Source organism: Artibeus jamaicensis, unplaced genomic scaffold (genome assembly GCF_021234435.1).
Source record: "Artibeus jamaicensis isolate MK-2021 breed Jamaican fruit bat unplaced genomic scaffold, CSHL_Jam_final contig_793, whole genome shotgun sequence".
NCBI classification, from domain to species: domain Eukaryota; kingdom Metazoa; phylum Chordata; class Mammalia; order Chiroptera; family Phyllostomidae; genus Artibeus; species Artibeus jamaicensis.
Window position 1 is genome coordinate 7,997,492 of NW_026521975.1, and position 15,131 is coordinate 8,012,622.

General features: G+C 46.7%; 1 protein-coding gene across 1 annotated transcript in view; it reads left to right on the plus strand.

Annotated features, from left to right (window-relative positions):
* The window catches only part of WNT7A (Wnt family member 7A), a 62,760-nt gene that overhangs the window by 16,815 nt on the left and 30,814 nt on the right, over positions 1 to 15,131 (plus strand). Inside the window, exon 3 of the mRNA XM_037167516.2 lies at positions 10,967 to 11,238. Coding sequence (XP_037023411.1) covers positions 10,967 to 11,238 — 272 coding nt within the window. The remainder of the gene's footprint in view (positions 1 to 10,966; positions 11,239 to 15,131) is intronic.

The window sequence follows — 15,131 nt, forward strand, 5'->3', positions numbered from 1 at the left end:
TCTTGTCTCAAACACTGCCAACAAAGGATATTTTCTCTCATTTGCATTTTTGCAAGCCCGATATCATCCTGGGTTTTGTTTTTGTCCTGACACTATTTTGAGATAAGTCCAGAGTTCATATGGTGGACAGACAGACAGACACATACACACATAGACACTTTTACATCCACAGACATTCATTCATTCAACTCTTGAGGCTTTGCAGATAAATAATCCAGGTTACCACAGCCTAGTGGGAAGAGACTGATCATTTTACTCAACACAAAGTAAGAATGGCTAAGGTGCTGGACCACGAGCAGAGGGAGGGAACTCAGGAAGGTCTCTCAGGAAAGGGACACTAGATCTTCATCTTGATAGGTATGGTTAACCTATAATGCACCTAATAAGAGCTACTGCTGACCTGGCTGGTGTAGCTCAGTGGATTCAGCACTGGCCTGCAAACCAAAGGGTCACTCGTTCGATTCCCAGTCAGGGCACATGCCTGGTTTGCAGGCCAGGTCCCCAGTAGGGAATGCACGAGAGGCAACCACACACTGATGTTTCTCTCCCTCTCTTCCTCCCTCCTTTCCCTTCTCTCTAAAAATAAATAAATAAAATATTTTTAAAAAAGAGCTGCTGCTTATTAATCCTTTATCAGGTATTGTAATGGGCATGTCTTATGCCTTGGTTTATTTACTCCCTTTAGGAGGCAGATATTTATTATTGCCATTTTACAAATGAGGAAACTGAGGCCTTGAGAGGTCAGTTAATTTACTCAAGATCCAGCCACTGGAAAGTGGAGCCAGGATGTGAACCCAGGTTTACCAGCCTACGAGGCCCTGCTTTGAAACCACTGGGCTATATTTTTGTTTCCAAGTAGATGGGAGAGGAAGGGCATTTCTAGACTGAAGGAACAGAATGTGCGAAGGAGGCAGGAAGAAGCAGGTGTTGGTCCTTGATGTGAGGTCAGCAGAGCTCTCTGCCTTGCCTGGTAGAAAGAGAGACTCTTGGATGGGTCCCAGGTAGGAGGGAAGGTGAAAGAGTGGGGGCCCATGTGTGCCCCTCCCCTAGGTCCCATCTCCGGTGGTCTATTGCCTTAACCAGGCTAAGTCCAAACACATATTCCCTGCCCCCCCCAATTTTCCTGATTGTTCATTGAGAGGCTCTCTAGTTCCTTTAGATGGAGACAGCCAGATGTGGCATTCTGAGCCCAGTAGGGCTGTGAATTGTCCTGCCACCGGGTTGGCAAAAGCAACCTTTTTCCATCTGTATATTTTCCAAATGATCATATATTTTAGCTTGTGTCACTGCAGATTGCTCACTCTCTGACCCATTGGCTTTAAATAGAAAAAAGAAAAAAATACAATGCACTTTGTGGTTTCCAGTAAGATACCGTAAATACACCCAGATAATATTCCGGTGCAAACCATTTACAGTGGCTGCACAGGGTGGTGCAATGGAATCTTTCGGGCAGGCCTGGACATCAGTTTATTTCCTCTGTACCCGCCAGGATTGTTATGGAGCTGGAATGTGTGGAGGGCGTCAGTTGGGTTCCTCATTTTCATCTCAGAGATAATATGGATCTAGAGGCCTGGGCTTTTTACACAGGAGTTTCATTAAATCTTCAGGGCAATCTGGAAGTGTCCTTTTGGTGGTTCCCATTTCAAAGACGGGGAAGCTAAGACTCAAGTGAGGTAGGTCATCCAGCTTAATAAGGAGCAGAGAGGAGGGACTGACAAGTTCCATTTTATGGGAGTTAGGAGCTGAAGCCACCTGAGTTTCTGGATGGAAATTTTACTTGGAGATAGAGGTGAATTGAGAGTTAAGAAGGATGTGGTGGAGATGAGGGTGGGGATTCCATTCTGGGAACCAGGAGGCCCTGGTTCCAACCCCCCCTGGTCTCACTGAGTCACTGGAGACTTTGGGCAAGTTTCCTGACCTCCTTGAACCTGTTGTCCCAGGAGGAATCATGGGCTTCATGTCTGTGGCTCTGGGAGTCTACTCTCTGATTCTCGGGACATTGGGGCTTCTCCCCAGGGCAGGATGGTAGGGGCCAGCAGGACCCGCCACTGCCCTCTCTATGGCTTCAGCTACACCCACAGCCCCTAGCTCACTTGCTCCCATCACAGGCTACACCACGTCAGCGGCCATCGTCAAAAACAGTTTGCCCTGGGCCCAGAGCCCTCTCTCCCTGCACAGAGAGCCTTATAGCTGGCTCCTCCATGGTCAGAAGTTACCACACCAGATGCCCACTACTCAGACACTGTCCTATTCTGCATTCTTCAGAGCCCTCAGCTGCTGCTGAGTGATTTGATCTCTCTGTCTGGCCCCCAGGAAGTCAAGGCAGGTCTAAATCCCTCCGAAGGTGGGGGCCGACTTTGCTGCTGGTTCTTCCTCTGTTCATGGGCATGAGGAAGGAGGTGGATGGTCAGGGCAGAGGAGGCGTGGGTCTGCTCCTAGAGGGCATGTGATCAATGATGGCCAAATGCAGTGTCGACTGCTCACTGGCCCCCTGGGGTAGATCCAGGGAAGAGCCGTGGCTGGGGTCAGTAAGACTGGAGTGGATATCACGCTCTTGAGGGAGAGAGTAGCTCAGATGCTGGAGTGGGGCTAACCAAGTTAGAATTTTTGGCAGGTTACATCATGTCTCTGGGCCTCAATTTCTACATCTGTAAAATGTAGATAATAATGGCCCATACCTCACAGCACTGCTGCAGGATGAAGTGAGTTAATCTACACTGAATGCTTAAACAGAGCCTGGTAAATAGTAAACGATTTTATGACTTTGCTATGCTTATTACAAACCACGTGCCATTGGGTGTATTGTCTCACTGCGTTTCTGCAACAATAAAAGATATGTCTTTGAACCGTCCTTGCAGATTTATTGTAAAAGACAAGTGAGACAGCATTCAGGAAATCACCCAACCTACGGGGGCATTCACAGGCTGAGGGATTGGTCCTTCTCCAAACAATGAGCATGGTCAGGGTCTGGGGGAGTCTTCTGGATTTGTTAGAGACTGTGTGTGACCTCAGGGCCCACATCTCGACTCTTCCTGGGCAAGTCCCCTCTCTGAGCCTCAGTTTCCCCATTAATGAAATAAGGAGTTGTTAGTCATCTTGTGGGGAGATGCAGTGAAGAAGGGGTAGATGGCTGGAGGTCAATGTGGCTTCACACCCTGAGAGTCTGAGATTTTAAGATTCTGGGATCTATTGCTGCCTTTTCACTACCATCAAACCCTGTTCCTGGCTGAACAAGCTTAGCTCATCAGAGCTGATGGAGTCTTAAAAATTATTAATTGGTAAGTCTTAACTACTAACGACTGAGTGGCATCTCTTGACAAAAATAAAGGCATTTTGATAAGAGTCAATACCTTAAGCCAAAGGAATGGTACGCTGTCAGATGCAGCAAAGAGCCAGGAAGGGAGGTAGGCTAGGATTGAGGAAAGACACTGTCAACTTGGGCCTAGAATCCCAGTTCTGGCTGGTTTCTAGGTGGGAGGCCTCAGTGAATCACATTTCTTCTCAGAGCCTCAGTTTCCTCACCTATAAAACTGTGGAGAAATGGTGTCTCTCCAAAGGGACTCTTGCATAGTACCACACAGAGAGCCAAGTGTGATTCTGGCACACAGAGATGTTCAACGAATGTTACTTTCTTTCCACCCTTCTTCTTTTTTGGTGGGGACCCCCCCAAAACCAAAACCCCAAGCCTCTGGCATACTCTGTGCTGACACCCTGAGGGCAGTCGTGCTAGATGGGCCGGAGTTCATCACTACCCTGCAGAGCCACTCTGAACTTCAGTTGGGTTGCTCTCTTTAGGAACATGTGAGCATGCTTTCCAGAGCAAATACATGGAAGCACTAAATAAAGGTCATATGATTTCAGTCACTGTTTGGAGCTTTCATTCATTCATTCATTTGACAAATATTTACTGTATGCACAACAGGGAACATGGCAAAGTGCTTGCCTTCAAGGACATTATATTCTGGAGGGGCAGTGGAGGTGGTAGGTGTGGTGGGAGAAACAGACAGCAAACAAATAAGTCTGAAATAGAAGGAGGTTATGGAGAAGACTAAAACAGGGGACGCCTCTCTCTGTACCTTCTAAGAGTGCCTGTAATTTCATCAAATGTTTGTTCTATGTCTGTGAGATGTGCCATTGGTACTTTAATAGGGATTGTACTGAATCTATAAATTGCTTTGGGCAGTATGAACATTTTGATGATGTTAATTCTTCCAATCCATGAACATTGTACATGCTTCCATTTATTTATGTCTTCCTCAATTTCTTTCTTCAGTGTTGTGCAGTTTTCTGAGTACAGGTCTTTTACCTCCTTGGTTAGGTTTATTCCTAGGTACTTTATTTTTCTTGTTGCCACAGCAAATGGGATTTTTCCCCTTGATTTCTGATTCTGATCTTTCTTTCTTGGTGTATAAAAATGTCTTTGATTTCTGAATATTGACTTTGAATCCTGCTGTTTGACCAAATTCAGTTATTAGGTTGAGTAACTTTTTGGTGGAGTCTATAGAATTTTCTCTGTATACTATGATATCATCTGCAAACAGTGACAGTTTTACTTCCTCCTTTCCAATCTGGATGCCTTTTATATCTCTTTCTTGTCTGATCGCAGTGACTAGGACTTCCGATACTGTGTTGAGTAGAAGTGGTGAAAGCAGACATCATCATCTTTTTCCTGATCTTAGTGGGAAAGCTTTCAGTTTTTACCTATTGAATGTGATGTTGGCTCTAGGTCTCTCATATATGGCCTTTATTATGTTGAGGAATGATCCTTGTATTCCCACTTTGCTGAGTGTTTTAATCATAAAGGGGTGCTGTACCTTATCAAATGCTTTTTCCAGATGTATTGATATGATCATGTGGTTTTTGTCTTTCCTTTTCTTCCTGTGATGTATTACATTTATTGATTTGTGAATATTGTACCATCCTTGCATCCCTGGGATGAATCCCACTTGATCATGGTGTTTGATCTTTTTAATGTGCATACTCTACTTGGTCTGATTAAGGGACCCGTTCTCCTTTCATGGAGTCATTTAATCCCTGGGGATAGTTTTTTTTGGTCTGTGTGGGTGTTAGAGGCAAAGTCTGCAGCTCAGCTCTCTAGCCCACCAGTTGGGTGACCAAAGCAAGCCAGACCTTTCTCTTGGCCTCAGTTTCCTCAATTGTAATTGAAGATAAATGAAGATTTCTAGTCCTTACCTCACAGCTCTCTTAGAAGGAATTGTTACTGCTGTCATCAATAGACATTGCAATAAGTGTGGCCACTTTCTCATGCCAGGCTCTGTGCTAAATGATTTACCTTGGTTGATTTTATTCTAGCCCTAAATAAGTGGGTGTTTAGCCTTTCTATTTTATAGTAGAGAAACTGGAACACAGAGAAGTTAGCAACTTGGCCAAAGTCACACAGGTAGGAAGTAATGGAACAGAGAGACCCCAGCACCTATCCTGCTCTTTTTACATTTTTCATCTGACTATTCTTTTTTTCTGATGTCTTTGGGAGTCTAATCTCACTGCTGGCTGTCCTCTCTGGTACATTTTTACCTGTCTATTTGACACTCTGTAGCAGCCCAGGACCCTTATCTTTGTTCTCCTTCAGGGAATCACTGGCCTGGGACCAGTCTTCCCTCTTGGCTTGGGAGCCCTTGGGACATGCAGGGGAATAAATTTAAGCCTTAAATCTGCACAGAGGCAGGAATGAAGTTACAGGTCCCAGGAGATTCTGGTTGCCCACACTCACTCTCTCACCTCCTGTTCTGGGCAAGTCAGCCTCACCTGCTTGTTGCCCAGCTTTGTTGGGGCGGGGAGCGTATTTTTCCAGTCTATCCTCTCCCTCTCCCTGGAAGTCTATCCATGAAGTGCTCTTTTCCAATGTCCTGCTCAGTGGGTCTTGAGGCCTAGTCTTTTGCCCTCATTACCTTAAATTTCAGAGCTCTCTCCTTTGCAAAGCCCAGCAACAGAGCTCCTGGACACTGTTCCTATCTGGTTAGCTCTGTCTTCATCTCATGGCCCCAGCAGGTTCCCTTGCCTTCCTGTGAGACCAGACAAGCATTGGTAGGTCTCGTGCTCCATTTCTTACATTTGCATAATAAGCATATTGTCAGGTGTCCAGCCTGCTGAACTGTCAGACCTGTGTGCGTGTCCACCCAGTGGCTACCCCCTTCAACATGGCTCTGTTTCAGCCCTCTGTCAGGCGTGTATCACACACATATGGTTTGTAATACCAATATGAGAATGTGTGCAGAGTCAGGACCCTGGTAGGTGTGTGTCAGGGCTGGAATTTGAGCTCCTGTTTTAACAGGGGTGCTGTGGCTAGGTGGCATGGAAGGTGGAGCAAAGTGGTCCTGGCACAGTGAAGCCATCCAGTCCACAGGCAAACAGGCTTACGTATCTGCAGCGTGGGGTGTAGGGTACGGGGTGTGGGGAGGGGCATACAGGTTGTTTGCATCTTAGCAGCCCAGGTGAGGGAGGCCATGAAGTAGATGATGGGTGGGTGGGAAAGGGGTGTGTCTGAGTGTGGGTCAGAGTAACCTGAGGCTCAAAGCAACTTGGAGGTTGCCTTATCCACTTCCTCCCCCACTACTTAAGACACCTTCATCCCAACATCTTTAAACACTTCTCCCCACCCATCATACCTGGTCAGTGCTGCTTCATTCACTTGCTCTGGGCTAAGGAGCCTTTTCAAACAGGCTGCCTGCCCTCAGTCTTATCCACCCTGGCTCTGAGAGCGAACTTGCTAACTGCTCACTGGGGTTCGCATTGAACATAGGGCTTCCTGCAGACTGCTTTGGTTCATCTCCATTCTGTACAGTAGATGCTGCTGTGAACCCATTTTGCAGGTATAGAGACAGAGGCCCAAAGAGGCAAAGAGTGTGGGTGGCAGCAGTTCTGCATCCTGGCTAACTCAGCACTCTTCCACCCTCACTAAGAGCCCCATCACCCTCAAGCAGAGCCATGTTCAAATAGCTGGGAAGACCTGTGAGAAAGCAAGTTCTCAGCATCTCCTCAGACTCCTTACTAAGCCTTCCTGTTGATGTACCTTCCCTTTTCCACCCTGATTGTGAGCAGTCCTCTTCCCCCTCCTCCAGCCCCTGACTTCTGTGTTTGACCAAGGCTTGAGGATGCAGATGTGAAGGAGCCACATCCCAGCCTTCTCCAGAAATGCCCACAGTCTAATGAGGAAGAATGGATGAACCTGTCAATGGCAGGTGGCACACCGCAGTAGTAATAGGGCTGGTGGAGAATAAGAGCTGCTGTGTCAGGCATGTGCCAGGAGCCAGGCACAGAACTGAGAGTGGTAAAATATTTTTAACTTCTAGTTTTTATTTTTTGAATATTTAACAAGAAAAGCATTCAACCAAATTTTGTAAGTGAGGATGGAATAGTTTACAATAAAATAATCAACTTAAAATGTCAGTTCTTTCATGTAGGATCAAGAAGGCTAATAGTTTTCATTTATTTTTATTTTTAATGTTTATTGTCTATGCTATTACAGTTGTCCTACAGTTGTCCCACTTTCCCCCCTTGTCCCCCTCCACCCATAGTCAGTTTCCATCCATTGTTCATATCCATGGGTCCTTCATATATGTTCTTTGACTAATCCCTTCATCTTCTTTTTTAAAGATTTTATTTATTTATTTTTTAGAGAAGGGAAGGGAGGGAGAAAGAGAAGTAGAGAAACATCAATGTGTGGTTGCCTCTCACACGCCCCCTACCGTGGACTTGGCCAGAAACCTAGGCATGTGCCCTTGACTGGGAATGGAACTGGTGACCCTTTGATTCGCAGGCTAACACTCAACCAGTGAGCCACACCAGCCAGGGCCCTTCATCTCCTTTCAGCCAGTCCCCACCTCCTTCCTCTTCTCTTACTGCTGTCAGACTGTTCCATGATTCTGTGTCTCTAGATCTATTTTGCTCATTAGATTCCACTTATAAGTGAGATCACATGGTATTAACCTTTCACCAACTGGCTTATTTTACTTAGTATAATAGTCTCCAAGTGCATCCATGCTGTTGCAAAAGGTAGGAATTCCTTCTTTTTTACTGCTGTGTAGTATTCCATCATGCAAATATACCACAGTTGTTTTTATGCACTCATCTACTGATGGGCAACTAAGCTATTTCCAAATCTTGGATATTGCAGATAGCACTGCTATGAACATTGGGAACCATGAATTCTTTTGAATTGGTGTTTGGGGGTTCTTAGGGCATATTCCCAGCAGTAGAATTTCTGGGTTAAAAGGCAGTTCCACTTTTAGTTTTTTGAGGAAATTCCATGCTGTTTTTCACAGCGGCTGCATCAGTCTGCATTCCCACCAACAGTGCACTAGGGTTCCCTTTTCTCCAACACTTGTTGTTTATTGATTTATTAATGATAGCCACTTTGTTAAGTGTGAAGTGATATCTCATTGTGGTTTTAATTTGCACCTCTCTGATGGCTAGTGATTTTGAGCATTTTTTCATATGTCTCTGGATCATCTGTATGTCCTTCTTGGAGAAGTATCTATTTAGGTCCTTTGCCCATTTTTTAATTAGATTGTTTGTCTTCCTGATGTTGAGTTGTATATGTTGTTTATGTATCTTTGAATACATTTTGGAGAATTAACACCTGTCTGATGTATTGTTGGCAAATATGTTCTCCCATACTATTGGTTCCCTTTTCATTTTAATGATGGTCCCTTTAGCTGTGCAGAAGCTTTTAATTTGGTATAGTCCCATTTGTTTATTTTTCCCTTTATTTCCCTTGCTCTAGGATATGTATCAGCAAAAATATTGCTATACAAGATACCTGAAATTTTACTGCCTATGTTTTCCCATAGGATTTTTATGGTATCATGTCTTATATGTAAGCCCTTTATCCGTTTTGAGTTGATTCAAGTCTATGGTGTAAGTTGGTGGTCTAGTTTCATTTTTTTTGCATGTACCAGTCCAGTTCTCCCAACACTATTGAAGAGACTATTTTTACTCCATTCTATGCTCTTGCCTCCTTCATCAAATATTAATTGGCCATAAAGACATGGGTTTATTTCTGGGCTTTCTATCCTGTTCCATTGATCTGTGTGTTTGTTCTTATACCAGGACCAGACCGTTTTGATTACAGTGGCCTTGTAGTATAGTTTGATATCAGGCATTGGGATTCCTCCAACTTTGTTCTTCTTTCTCAAGATTGCTGAGGCTATTTGGTGTCTTTTTTGGTTTCATACGAATTTGGGAGATATTTGTTCTAGATCTGTGGAATATGCCATTGGTATTTTAATATAAATTGTACTGAATCTATAGGTTGCTTTGAGTAGTATGGACATTTTAATGAAGTTAATTCTTCCAATCCATAAACACGGCTATGCTTCCACTTACTCATATTTTTCTCAATTTCTTTCTTCAGTGTTCTATAATTTTCTCAGTATAGGTTTTCTACTTCCTCGGTTAAATTTATTACTATGTACTTTATTATTATTTTTTGTTGCAATAGTAAATGAGACTGTTTTCTTAGTTTCTCTTTCTGATAGTTCATTATTGATATATAAAAATACATTTTTGAATATTGACTTTGTATCTCACTACTTTGCTGAATTCATTTATTAGGTCAAGTAGTTTTTTGTGGAGCCTATAGGATTTTCTATATACAATATCATGTTGTCTGGGAATAATGACTATTTTACTTCCTTCTTTCCAATTTGAATGCCTTTTATTTCTTCTTCTTGTCTGATTGTTATGGCTAGGACTTTCAGTGCTATGTTGAATAAGAGTGGTGAAAATGGACACCACTGTCTTGTTCCTGATCTTAAGGGAAACACTTAGTTTTTGCCCATTGAGTATGAGTTGGCTGTAGGTTTTTCATATATGGGTTTTTTATTATGTTGAGGTATGCTCCCTCTGTTCCCACTTTGCTGAGTGGTATTTTTTTAAATCATAAACAGGTGCTGGATTTTATCAAATGCTTTTTCTACATCTATTGATATGATCATGTGATTTTTGTCTGTCATTTTATGTGAGGTATCACATTTATTGATTTGCAAATATTGTACCATCGTTGCATCCATGGAATAAATCCCACTTGATTATGGTATATGATCTTTTAAAGGTATTTTTAGGTCCAGTTTGCTAATATTTTGTTGAGAATTTTAGCATCTATGTTCATCAAAGAGATCAGTCTGTAATTTTCTTTCTTTGTTGTGTCTTTACCTGGTTTCAACAGTTTCCATTTAAATGAGAGAATTACAAAATTGATATTTTAGCCCAGATTTGATGGTATGGAAATACAAAAGTCCTACAAGTTTCACTGAGACCTTTCCTTCCCTCCAGTGTATAAGTTATACAATTTCTCCTTCATTCAGTACTTTATAAAAATCACCAGCTCTACTTTGAAATATACCTACGACTTTTCTGATGACAAGAAGTCTCTTAAAACCATTCTTATAGGACAAACTCTTACTCTTTTCTGTCATCTCCATGAGAAAAGTACTGTGGCAGCGTTTCCATTATACATCTGAGCACTGACACACAGTGAGGGCTCATCACTGGCTGAAAGACCAGAGACTGAGGCTTCTGAGATTTAAGTCCCAGTCTCTGGCTCAAAGACTAGGTGCAGTCTGCAGGTGGGGAAGTAATACTGCCTTGCAGTTTGTTGCCCGGTGTTGTGAACGTTGTGGCATGTAGTTTGTGCCGCGAATCTGCGTGTGGCGTGGAGTGGATGATGATCCACAGAGAGGCCTTCGTGTGGCCTGCCAGAGCCTAGCAGTGAGCCCACTGTGTTTCTCCTTTCCTGCCCTGCAGCTCCCTAAGGGCATGCAGTAGTGTGTGCAGGACATGGGCGCTCAGGCATTATCCAAGACGGAGCTTTCTTGGAGGTGAGGAATGGGTACTTGGTCGATCTTTGTGGAGGCTTTGCAGTGAGCTCAGCCACCCTCTTATGGAGGCCTGTCTTCTCCCAGGATGCCCTGGACCTGACCCCAGTCTCTCCACTCTTCTCCTGCAGGGAGCCGGGAGGCTGCCTTCACATACGCCATCATAGCTGCCGGTGTGGCGCACGCCATCACAGCTGCCTGCACGCAGGGCAACCTGAGTGACTGTGGCTGTGACAAGGAGAAGCAAGGCCAGTACCACCGGGACGAGGGCTGGAAGTGGGGTGGCTGCTCTGCCGACATCCGCTACGGCATCGGCTTCGCCAAGGTCTTTGTGGATGCCCGGGAGATCAAGCAGAATGCCAGGACTCTCATGAACTTACACAATAACGAGGCAGGCCGCAAGGTAGGCAGCCAGGGAGGGGCGCTGGCAGCTGTAGCAGAGATGCTTCAACACACTTTATTCCTAAGGCTGGTGTCGGGTCTCTGTTAATGAGCCACAGAGCTTTGCCCTTAGCTCGGTTCTGTCATCAATTTGCTGCTAGTCAGGATCAGTGTATGGCACGAAGCTTGTCAGTTAGAAGAGAGGTTGAATAACTGAATCTGTTAAAACAAATTGGATGTTATTCTGCAAGATGGAAGTGGGGACGCATGTGAACGCTTATCTTTGGGTGCACAAATCAGCTGTACAAAACCCTGATTGTGGGGAGGGGTTGAGATCAGTTCAGTAGGAGTCATCCCTATGGAGCAGGGCTGCTAACCTGTCATTGATCACCTCAGCCAAAACCTGGAGCTCAAAATAAAGGAGGTGACAATACCCTTTTTACTGCCTCCTCAGATCCGGGGAGATCTGAGCTCAGATTGGAAGAGAGCTAGGGATGTTCTAGAATATTTGCAGTGAATATGACTGGGATAGAAAGGGGGCTGAGTGATTAATGGGAATCTGACTGTCCTAAGGCAAGGGAGCAGATGGGTCTGCTGGCCCCCAGCCCAGAGTGAGGGCCCATGGGGTGAGGGTATCCCAGAGAGGCAGGTCCAGCCAGTGTGAGGACAAGCCACAGCCATGAGATACAGTGAGTTACCAAGAAAGAAGTGAGCTCTTTATCCCAGGAAGTGTTTGGGTAGAGGCAGCTTTGCCAGGCATCTCAGAGTACCCAAGTCCATGCTTCCTAACTCCAGTGCCCTGAGCTGCAGCCTCAGGTTGGGTGTGGGTTCTTAACTGCCTTTGAAGGCTGAGGTGCTCAGAACCCATTCTGGAATCCCCAGGCCCAGGAGGTGTGTTTGGTGAGGAAAAGCTCAGATGCCAGGTGAGAGCTCTGTAGAGAAGTATCTGTGAGCCAGGTCAGACAGAGAAGGAGGGCTTATTGCTGCCTGGGTGCGGGGCAGACAACTGTAGTGACAGGACTTGTGCTGACACCACTGGGGGCCACAAATACAGGTGCCCAGGGGGGCTGAGCAGGAGCAAGAGTGACAAAGGCCTAGGAAACCGTGCACAAGGCTATGTCAGACCAGGGCATACAGACAACCCACTTGACTGCAGCCACAGTTGCTGTGCAGGAACGCCAGCCCACTGTAGCCAAACGTTCTGATTTTAGACTCAGGTGTTTATGTATAATCACTTCATTTTTTAAAAAGCGTTGGTATTCCAAACTGATAGTCACTAGTAGAAAAGGTAAAAAAAAAATTCCAGAGGCTCAAACATATAAATCTACTGGCTAAGTGTGGGCTGTGAGCTGCGCCACTTGGGTGACAGATGTATTAAGTGGCACGGATCTTGTTCTGCTAGAGCCTGTCTGTGGGCCAAAGAGCCTTCTAGCTCTGGATAAATCAGATCACTTAATTCTCAAGGCATCTCAAAGAACAACAGCATCATTATCCCCATTTTACAGGCAAAGAAACTGAGGCACAGAGTGGTTAAGTAATGTGCTGAGGGTCCCACAGTTAATAAGCAATGCCGGAATAAGAATCAAGCACGCCTGGCTCTCAAGCTGGCATTCTTTGCTCCCCACATGCTGTTGTGGCGTGGTGGTCAGAGGTCTGCCTGTGGGCTGGCACTGGCCGCCCGGGTTCGGATCTCAGCTTTGTCACTCATTCCTACCCAGGAAGGAAGTAGAGCTGGCAAGAGTGTCCTCAGGGCTGAGGTGAGGACTGAAGGAGACAAGGCAGGAGAGCACTTACTTCGGGGGCGGCACACGATTAGTTCGCATCGCAGGGTGGCTATAATTCCAAGTATTGAGAATGCGTCATGCGGGAAGGAGCCCGTCTGGTAAGTGGTGCTGCGGAGTAGCCTGTATACCTTGGAGGGGAGCAAGGTCCCCAAACTGCAGCTGAATGGGAAGGAATAGCCGGCCCTTCCTCCCGTCCTCAGGTGGCCCGCCTCCCACCTGTTCACTAGCCTCTGGCCGCATTCTGTGTGTAAGAGCCTCCCAGGAGTCCACGGTGAGTCAACACCTGCAGAGCCGTGCATCTGGCTTGCCTCAGGATGATGTCTTGGGGTAAATTGCTAGGCCCTCCCTAGCCCTACCTATTGAGTCCTGTGGCTGGGAGCTCCTGCCCACGGTCAGCAGTCCCTCCAGCTGTGCATTTCCTCCTGGTTTCTGTAGTCAGATCACTCCTTAGGGTCACAGGCTCCCTCCTGCCCTTGAAGCTCTCAGTCCCTGGGGACAGAAAAAAGCAAGACAGGTGGCTTCCTTCTTTCAGCCTCAGTTTTCTCATCTGTGGCTACCTGGTAGGGCCACTGTGAGAACTGAAGAAGAGAATTCCTAGCTCGAGGTAAGAAAGATTCTGTGTACATCAAGTAGGATAGGGTTTCACAAGCCACACGGCTCCAGGGTGTGATGGCTGTGGCTGCTGCTCAAGGTAGCGCTAGGGCGGTGCAGATGCTGGAAGCTGTCAGATGTCATAAGACCAACCTCGGGGGCTTCCTGCCAGAGGGGTACCCCCAAAGACAAGTGAGGTTTAGTTAGGCAGAGAAGAGAGGTGAAGGCAACCCAGGTCTGGGTTGGGGAGGTAGGGTCCAAAATCCCAGAGATGGGGGCTTGGGGCAAGTTCAGGGGCCCAAACCGGCTGGTCTGTGGGTCCCCGATAGGGTAGCAGCAGCTGTAGAGCAAGGTCACCTGCCAGGCCAGTGAGTGAGAGCCTTGGTCCACGCATGCCCCACCCCACCCCCAACATCTTCCTGTGGCTGCTCTTCAGGTTTCGGCTCAGATGCCCCCTCCTCAGACAAGCCTCCTTTTCCATTCTTTCCTAGCATTTTCTTGGATGTCATTTTGTTCCTGGGCTTGCCACCTTCCCGCCTCACTCCACACCAGATCGTAAGCCTGAAGGGCACAAGGGACCGCATGGGTCTCATTCACAGCTGCACCCCAGAGGCTGGCGTACAGCGTTGATCTGTATATGTAAAGAGTGAATGGTTTTGTACCTTACGGTCACTGCGGGACCACTGATGGTTCAGGAACAGGAAAGGGGAGAGATCGTAGACACTCACTCTCGGAAGGGCATAGTGAGGCCCTGGGTGGGGGGTGAAGACTGAGCGCAGGCCGGGCTCTGCCAGCACAGGGAACCCAGCTGAGTGCATCTCCCCGACCTGCCCAGTTCCATTCTGGTTTGTGCGGATGCTTGTGGGTGGCTTCCTAGACAGCAGTTCAACCAGAGCCAAGAGCTGGAATTTGGGACTCCCAGACATACAGAAAGAAGAAAAGGCCTGACCAACTGCAGTTCTGGCCTTTTTGTGGTGTGGGGTCCCCACTGGCCCTCAGACACCTAGGGAAGTGACCACACTGCTCAGCCAGATCACAGCAGGAAGGTGGTCCCCCAGCCTGGCCCTGTCTGCTACAGAGCACCCTGAAGACCCAGATGCGTATCCAAGTGGCCAGGAGCAAGGACAGCCACCTAGCCTGGGGTAGAGAAGGCTTAGTGTATATCAGTTCAGAGTCCCATCCCTACTTGGGGCCTCAGTCTCCCCATCTGTCAAATGAGGACTATAACCCTCAGTTTGCTCTGGGTCCCAGGTACTGATCAGGGTCAGGTGAGGCCATACACAGAAGGCCCCCCGGGATCATGCCGTGTGCTGTTTATTTGAAGGCATGGGCCGCCACCCCAGAACGTCCCCCACAGTAGGCTTCCATGGGCCCCACGCGCTCACACAGCAGAGGTGGGGAGCCGGCAGCAGAAAAGAGGCCAGCCCGCAGCCACTCCTAGCTGGCGTCTTGGAAAGGATCACAGATGTGTTTATCACTGGCTCCCTCGCTCCGGCTGTGCGGAGACAAGACTCAACCTGACCACAGGCTCTGGGGCTTG